This window comes from Oenanthe melanoleuca, chromosome 2 (assembly GCF_029582105.1).
Source record: "Oenanthe melanoleuca isolate GR-GAL-2019-014 chromosome 2, OMel1.0, whole genome shotgun sequence".
NCBI lineage: Eukaryota > Metazoa > Chordata > Aves > Passeriformes > Muscicapidae > Oenanthe > Oenanthe melanoleuca.
The window spans coordinates 47,274,554-47,283,536 of record NC_079335.1 but is presented as its reverse complement, the minus strand read 5'-3'; the positions used below and the strand labels follow the sequence as shown (position 1 = coordinate 47,283,536).

At 46.2% G+C, this 8,983-nt stretch overlaps 1 protein-coding gene across 1 annotated transcript in view; it reads left to right on the top strand.

The window, feature by feature from the left end:
- The first annotated feature begins 254 nt into the window (after positions 1-254).
- Positions 255-8,983, top strand: part of COLEC12 (collectin subfamily member 12) — a 95,696-nt gene continuing 86,967 nt past the window's right edge. Inside the window, 1 exon segment of the mRNA XM_056484714.1 lies at positions 255-617. Coding sequence (XP_056340689.1) covers positions 611-617 — 7 coding nt within the window. The 5' untranslated portion in view covers positions 255-610.

Below are 8,983 nucleotides of genomic sequence, written 5' to 3'. Positions count from 1 at the left end.
GTGGCGCTTCGTTCAGCACCGGGGTGGATTTCGCCCATCCCGCGGCCGCTCCCCAGCAGCCAGGATCCGTGTGGCTGGTGCGGGGAGCCTGCGGAGCGCACAGCCCCAGGAAACCTGCCCGCCCAGGCAGGGGGAGCGCAGAGCCAGCTCCAGCCGGGAGCATCACGTCCCGCTTGAGGCTCCCGGTCACTGACGGGTGCCCTGGGACTCCCCACGGACGGCGTGCGACACTCCCAGGGTGCGACACCGACGGGTGCGACACCCCCGGGGTGCGACACCCCCAGCCCCGTCCCCCGGCGGGACCCCGAGCCCGCCTCTCCGCCCGGCCCCGGCCGCGGCCCCTTCCCCGGGGCGGAGGGAGGGAGGCGGGGCCGGGCCGGGCTCGGCGGGGCTGGCGGCGAGGGCTGGGTGCCGCCGAGGAGCGAGGGCGAGCGGCAGCGGCCGGGGCTGCGCACGGGGCCGGGGCGGGCATGGCCCGGCAGTAGCGCGGCATGGCCCGGCAGTAGCACGGCATGGCCCGGCAGTAGGCAGGAGCGCTCCGCCGCCCGCCGCTCCCGGCGGCAGCCCCGCCGCGCCCCGTCCGTCCTATGCGAGCCGCCCCGGCGCCAAGATGAAAGGTAGGGACGGGACAGGAGCGGGATGCGCTGCGCCGCCCGCACACGTGCGCCGGGCATCCCGCGGTCCGCAGCGTGCGGGAGCACCGAGCGGGAGCGCCGTGCGGGAACGCCGTGCGGGAACACCGTGCGGGAACACCGTGCGGGAGCGCCGTGCGGGAACGCCGTGCGGGAACACCGTGCGGGAACGCCGTTCGGGAGCGCCGTGCGGGAACACCGAGCGGGGACACCGTGCGGGGACACCGTGCGGGAGCGCCGTGCGGGAGCGCCGTGCGGGAGCGCCGAGCGGGAACACCGTGCGGGAGCACCGAGCGGAACGCCGTGCGGGGACACCGTGCGGGAGCACCGAGCGGGAACACCGTGCAGGAACGCCGTGCGGGGACACCGTGCGGGATCACCGAGCGGAGCGCCGTGCGGGAACGCCGTGCGGGAGCGCCGTGCGGGGACACTGGGCGGGAGCGCCGTGCGGAACGCTGTGCGGGAACGCTGTGCGGGAACGCTGTGCGGGAGCGCCGTGCGGGAACACCGTTAGGGAACACCGTGGGGGAGCGCCGTGCGGGAGCAGCGTGCGGGGACACCGTGCGGGAACACCGTCGGGCACGGGCTGTGGCCAGGGACACTGCGGGCAGGGCGGTGCGGGTGGCCGGGGCGAGCGGCAGGACACGGTGCGGGCAGGTGGCGGTGGCTCCGCAGAGGCAGAGCGCGGCTCTCGCCGCCACCGCGGTGTCCGTCAGCGCAGTCCGGGTGTCCCCGTGGGAGTGGGAGTGTGTCCCGGCGTGTCTGCTCTGCTCCCAGCGCGGTTCCTCTCGACACCCAGGTTTTATCTTCCCCCTCGCCGGTGCCCCGAGAAGAAGACTTGGGTTTCTCCCTGGTTGGTTTGTTTACTTTTTTTGCCAGCGTTTTGCGATGTTCTTGGTGTTGCTTCTAAACATCTGGCAGTGATTAGGTGCCAGTAGAAGCTTAACTGGCTTGTGAAATGTATTTGGCGTATTTATCCTCTACATCCACCGACTGGAAAATTTTTGGTCTTTACTTTGCATCTGTTCAAACTTGACACTCTGTTTCTTTTCCTTTTTCTCTCTTTTTCTCCCTTCTCTTCTTGTTTTAAATGGGTGGAACATTTGATCCTGCCCTACATAGCTGTGACTGAGAGGTATCACATACTTTAAATTGAAATAAAGGAGCAGATTGCCAAATTGCTACATTGCAACCTAGTAAAGATGTATGGGGGGTGCAAGAAAGCCTTCTGTTTATGAAAATTGACAGCCTTACAGTAAAAGGCAGAAGCTTTACACACTGGGGAATACTTGCAATGAAAACATCAGAGGACATTATGGAAAGTTTAGGAGTTAGTTGGGACTTTGTGAGAGTTGAATCCAGTTTTTCTTCAGAGGCAAAAAAAGGGAAAAGACATACATATATGAAAATTGCTTTTGGGCACCACTGTGCCTGTTCTTGAACAGAGTCTTATTCCAGATGCCAGGAGGCCAGTAAACCTCATGATAGTTACACTGAGTTTCCAGAGTCTAGGACACCAAATGATGTGATTATTTATTCACTTGCCAGAGTAGCTGCCTGGAGGGAGGAAAAACTTTTGGAGGGCATTTATTTTGCAAGCCCACACACACACTATCTAAGTTACTTCTGACACTCCAGGGCCATGCAATATATTAAAAATAATGTATTTACAGTGTTCTTTATTTATCGGCTGCTCGTGCCAAAAATTTTGTCATCAGCTGTAAGGGCAGGAACAAACCAAAACCATGGGGATCTGCTAGTAGGTTGAACAAACCTGTGCCTGTTACCACTGAAAGCCTTATACTCCATTCTTGGGGGTTTTGGGGAGAGGTGCAATGCAAAGGACCAAGGATGGGAATAACATATAATGAGACTTGGGTCTCCTTCCATTCTGCTTCCACTGCTCTTTGCAAAGCAGAGCAGTGCCATTCAAAGGGAAGGTGTAATTCCTGTTCCTGGGAGCACTCACTGGTGCCCCACACTCCATCAAGAGGGAGTGCTAGTCCTTACCATTTGGCTTCCCTAAGAGTGACCACATCCATCTTATTTCTTTCCCCCAGAGAGTTACAGAAATCAGTAATAAAACATGCAAAGAAGAACACTTGAATGATTGTGCTAATAGCAAAAGAAGAGTGTCAAACATCACATCAAATGCTTTTGCCAGTGTTAGAGAAGAGAGTCAAACCAAATTTTGACTCTGTTATTTCCTTTTCTGGGTGCAGACTTGGCTTTTCATATTTTCTCTTTAAACTTGATGGTAGTGATAATTGTAGGACTGTAGAACTTTGTATAGTTACACATTTTTCTCAATAAAAACAAAAAGATCTGTTGATTGCAGCTGTCTCTGTATCTACCCTCTCTAGAGAATGGAGGAATATCTAAATAATTACATCACTAAATATCTGTAAGGAATAAATTATATTTCCCATTGCTGGTGTTTGTAATGTGTTATGTTTTAAATCAGTAAAACAAATGGAAGTTTATGTTCAATATGCTGGCAGTTTTATTTCCAGCAAACAACTCTGAGCTCACAAACTTTGTCATATTTTTTAGTAATAATTCATGTGATTTATATAAGGATTTGACTGCTTTAGGGTCAGATTTATCTTTATCAAATGATACTTCTAAGTTATAGTTAATTTATTGGGGTATGAAGGAGTACTTGTTGCCAGGGAAACAAATGAAAACAACTTCCTCTTAGTCAAACACCACCACATGTTCAAAAACATTGGCCCTAATTTAAGACAGGGACAAGCATTGTTAAAACTGAGAACTTCTTCCCATAAAGCTGCAGTATGTTTTGTAATTACTACTTTAAGCTCTATCTGTAATCACTACTGTCACAGCAGTGCTGGTGATAAGTGTTTTCCTCTGAAATACGGATACAGTTTGGATAACCACTTAATACTAATGCCCAAAATCAGGCAACGACAAAGTCAAGGTGGTCATTTTGGGACTGTTGCTCCAGGATGGCAGAGAAGCTCTTAATTAATGATGCTCAAGGTAGCTTAGCTCTTCTTTTCATTCCTTCACCACTTGTATAGCAATGGTGCTGGGATCCTGTGCTTGAGTGCAGGGATGTGCTGAGAGGTGGAAATGCCACCAAATATTCTGTCTCGTGCCATTCCTCTCATTTGCTACAAAGAGATGCACGAGGGAGAAACAGGTTTGTCCTTGGCTGTGTTGCAGTGGAGCAGTGAAGCCTGCAGAGCCCAGGGAGCAGCCTGGCCTGAGCACCAGCCTCTCTTAGCCTCGACCCCTGTACCTCAAAGGTGGCTCAGAGCGCTGCGTGCGCACTGAGATAAGAGCACACCGAGCTCCCACAGGACATGCCAGTTCAGTTTACCCCAAACTTGCCTCACACAGTGAATACTTTATCAGACAATTAATTAACCCATCAGTCTGTATTGCTAAAATTGTCCCTTCTCTGGGACTTAGAGCCTGGATGTATTTGCAAAAAACACCTACAATAGCAAAACCTGACTGTGCGTGTTCTTTCTTGCTCTTTCTTGACTGCCTTGAAAAGTTTTAAATAATCTATTTATATGATGTTCACTTTCTTGACAGGTTTTGTCTCTCTCTCTGTTTTGATGCCACTGCTAATTCTAAAGAATAAAGGAATAAAAGTTATAATTTTGTAACACTGCAGAAAAGTCTCTCTCTCTCTCTCTCTTTCTCTCTCTCTCTGTCTATTGTGTGCACAAAATCAAATGAACAGTCATCTGCAAATAGGTCTTTCCTGGATAGAAACTTCAAACCAAGAATTTAAAAAAAAATCCAGTCCAAAGCATTTTGCAGAAGTCAGAAAGCATCTGAAAACCAAGGATTAGAAGTGGAGTGATCTAGTAACCTTTCCTTAGTCCATTTATAACAGAGCTTATATGAATATAGTGACATAAACATGAAACATATGCAGGAGGTCTGAGTGGTGTGTGTTGGACATGTCACAGGACCCTACAGCAGAAGTTCAAAGGCACGAGCAGTTATAATAAATGTGTGATAAAACACAGAACAAATCCTGAGCAATGCTACTATACAGTCGGTGTGTGTCCTGAATTGATTGGTAGCACAGAAGATTTTAAACATATGGATGAGAAAGATGCAAGTGTGTGTCAAAGCATGTTCTTATTAACAATAGAGAAAAACAGAGCTATGAAATTAAGAGAAATCTGTTATTGCACAGATAGAAATATTACTATACAACTGCAAAGGATATTGAGCAGAATTAGCATATAAGCTATTTATGACAGGAGTGTTTCCAGTAAGAACTTGTAATTGTTCAATTCTACTTTTCCCAGCCACACAGGACTAAGAACAGCGCAGACAAACCTATCCCTATGAAGAAGGGAGCTGTTTAAAATCTCCTGTGACTCTTTCTTCTCCTATTTTGGATAATGTAGATTCATTTTAGACTGATTTTGCTACAGCTGAGGGCTGAACAGAACCCTTTTTTTTTGTCGCAACCACCAAACAGTTTATTCATATCCACACTGAAAGACTGTCATGACCACAGGTTCATATACTTCTGCCTGCTAGGATAAGGAGGGAAAGGTAATCTTGCAGAGAGATAGAGCTCATCAGGCCTTGCAGAGATAAAACAGAGAAAAATAAAGAGAGCTGAGAGAAATGTCAAGGATGAAAGCAGCTCAGTACTGCAAAGGATGCATACCCAGTTATCTTCAGCTTCACAAAAACTTCCTTATCCTGAGGTTCTGTATGTCAGAACAGAGAATCTCTCCTTCCAGCCCTCCCCCTTGGAAAGCAAAATAAAGACGCTTTTTACAAGGCACGGAAAGTGAACCTGATCCTCCTCATAATGTGAGTGTAGTCTGTGCAAGTGAGTGAGCAACCTAAGATGAATTGTCTTTGGAGTTTGACAGCTTCCACCAAAAACTGCAATCCTTCTGGTGCATAAATTTGAGGTGCAGACTGGGACATCACTGGGGAACAAAGTGAATGAGTTATGGGAGGTAATAGAGACATGTGTTGTTAAGAATGTGTATGCCACTTTAATACTGCTGCTAATTGCCCCCTCTGACATACAGACAGGGAGGCACAATTTTTCAGTGCACTAATGAGAACATATCTGTTTGCTTTTAAATCATTATTCTGAAATACGATATGGTTTAAACTTTTAACTTCTAAGGCTGATCCTCCACATCATGCAGTTGCTCCTGACCCTGGTATGGTAATGATGCTCTGTGGCACTTATGGGCTAACAAATTTTGTTCAAAAACAAAATTTACTGTCTTTATTTGCCCCTATTTACTGTCTTCATCTTGTGACTAAAAAGCAAAACTAGAGTGATTGTTGTTATACCTCTAAATTTCACAAGCTTCTGTCTATTTTTGTGTGCTCTTAATGTAAGTGCTCACAATTTTTGGGCACAGCCTTAGGGGAATAGATGAAAACCAAGATATTAAAGTGCACCTATGTGTCATGATCATTGGTTTTGTTTGTCTTATGCATGTGTTGGCTGATGGGAGACACCATCCAAGTCATAGGATAGCACCAGGGGAGGATCTCTGGTCTGGAACATTGCCTCTTTCAGTCAATAAGATAAGCAGATAAATTCCTACATCAGCAGTCTCGGTTGGACAGAGCTGAAGAAAAGCCTCAGTTTTGTTGCCAGAATCCAAGCTCAGACAACATCCCAAAGGATGCTTTGGGATGCAGGGAGGTGGGCTCTCTTCTAGGACTGCCCCAGCTGAGCCTCTGCCATGGCTGCCTTAAAGAGCAGGTACTCTGCAAGTGCAGAATCCCCGTAATCCCTGTCCTGAGAGTTTGCTGCTTGACAAGCCAGACAAAGGAAGGGATGGATAATATGGGCACAACACACTCAGCCAACAGCAGAGACTTAGTGTGACATGTCAGCTTGGGATCCTGTCAGTCAGGAAGTGCTTTAAGTGTGGGGTAGGGTTTTGTGAGGTGGGGCTTATCAAAAACAGAGGCAGAGAAAGACCTGACTATGAAAAGGGCCTGTAAGGAAAGAAGTAGTGGAGAAAGCCAGAACAAGAGGACAAGTGAAATAAAGCATCTGTGAAGAGAGCTGGGAATGAGCAGCCCATTAGCACAAGCAGGAGAGTGTCCAGAATAATAGCTATGAAAACCAGTGGAAACCAATTAGACTGATGAAGTCATCAACATCTGAAGGCCACAGCTGCTTGCTGTGCTTCTGCTGGCTCCATTTCACCTCCAGGTCAGCAGTTTGGACGTAGACCCAGTTAACAGTGAGCAGAAATGCATATAAATCTGGTGGCAGCTCAAAAAGCTTTTGAAATGTGATATGAGAAAGATATTGGTGTTGCTGTTCTTGTCTGCCTGAACAGTTGTTAATATTACAGGAACTTCACAAGGGGATGAGTTTTGCCTTTCAGTGAAAGTGCTGAGATGGAGAGAGCTGGCAGAAGCAGATTTTTGACACTGCAAGCAGTCTCTCATGAAGGAGATTGTTACACTTGTTACACAGTTCTGAGCAGAATTCTTCCTCCATGCTGATTCATGGGTTAAAGAGCAGAATATTGTGATTTTCAACTAATGGGCACAGCTTCTTTCCAAATGGTACAAGTAAAAATCTCTTCTTGATAACATTAGAATGATTTTTATGGAGTTGCACTGGCATATAGCTCTATAGTTCCCATTAAGTCAGGAGGAAAGGCAGGGCTCTAGCCATCAAAGCCCTTGAGAAAGAAAGATTTATTTTAGAGAAAAGTCTTACACTGGATGTAATTTTTACTACAAATTAATCTTACAGTCTGAGTTCCCAGCCTGGTACTTAGTGGTAAGTTCTAATGTCCTGTAATTTGAGTTTTCAGGGGGTTATAAAGGAACTTCTAAAATCTGAGCTGAAATTTGACATTACAATTTTCAGCCCAGATTCTCTATTCTGTCCTGGAATATATTTTCCCTGATTTTGAAGTGCAATGTAGAATATTGGTTTGTTTTCTTTATTTAAGACTTCAGATGAGGTCTTTAAAGAAGGACTTTGTATCCATGTTTGCAACACACAAGTGTTCTCGAAATTATTGGACACCACGTGTCTGCAGCCATCAAATGACCCAGCATCTCTAATGGTTTGAGGTCTTGTTTGCCTCATTAGTTAATTAGGTTTAAATGGCTGAGCAAGGTGTACTGTTAAAAGGAGACAGCTGGACACGTACATTAGCAGCTTTCTTTAACACCTTCCATGTGCCAACAATGACACCCATGAAAGGAAGGGGCTAAAATGGAAACAACTTCCCTGAAATCACCTTGCACCAAAGGCTCCTCAGATCTGGTGCTGTGGTTTTATGCCCTGTATTGTCTCGGGGGCAGATTTAGCATCCACTTTGGCTCCAGGCCAGCTCTTTCTTATTTGACCTCAGAGTGACTCATAAGTGATCCATGATTAATTTATTTAAGATTTAAGAACAAAAACAAGAAATTAAACAGTTCTACTCCACAGATCTGCTTTGCCACTAGCAAATTAATCAAATGAGAGTCTAATTTGTTTTAGATTAAATGAATTCCCCCTGTTCACTGTGTTAATCCCCAGCTGAACTGCCTTTTCATAATTCCCACTCCCCTGAAGCATTGTACTGTAACTTATTTAACTCTACAACTGTATTTACTAGAGGTGTTGCAGTAATATCTTATAACTGGAGGGCAAGTGGAATTTGGCATTGGTACTCAATGGGGCATGGATATTGCCAAAATACCTCAAAGCCTTTTTTTTTTTTTCACTTTTTTTTTTTTCACTCTTACTTTGCACTGACTCCCTACGATATTTGATGTATTGCTGTTCAGCTACAATGAGACAGCAGTGATTTGTAGCAGTTTGCTGTAAGCTCCCCATGACAATCTGTTCTAGCATCCGAGGAGACTCTTGTAAACCCAATAAAACAGGAGAGCTCTGGTGGCCCTTCCCCTACAGGGTTAAACACAATTGATTGCTCACATATGTTTCTGTTCTGCCCAAAGTTCACCTTTTTATGGACCTTCCTGCTTCCAGAGTTCTGTACAAGTCAGTGGAATACGAGACCAGATTTTCATGTTTCTTCATCTTTCTTGTTCTGGATTCCTTATCTTTTGGTTCTCAGCTGAGAGCTCAGTTGAGTATCTTATAACTGAGTTTGGGCTGGTCTTCCCTGTACTAAAAGTTAATTCTTGTGACCAGGACATAACAACAAATTCTGCTTGATTGTCTGCTTCAAGGAGGAGTCTGCCCTTCATGTTTTTCACCCATAAAAATAAGCCTTGCCTGCATATCAATGCATGTGTATGTAACAGAAATGCTGCCTTCATTCCAGTCCTCTTTGTAACTGAGGAGGACTGGATTTAAACTAAAGAAAAATATTTCTAACTTAAGGCTT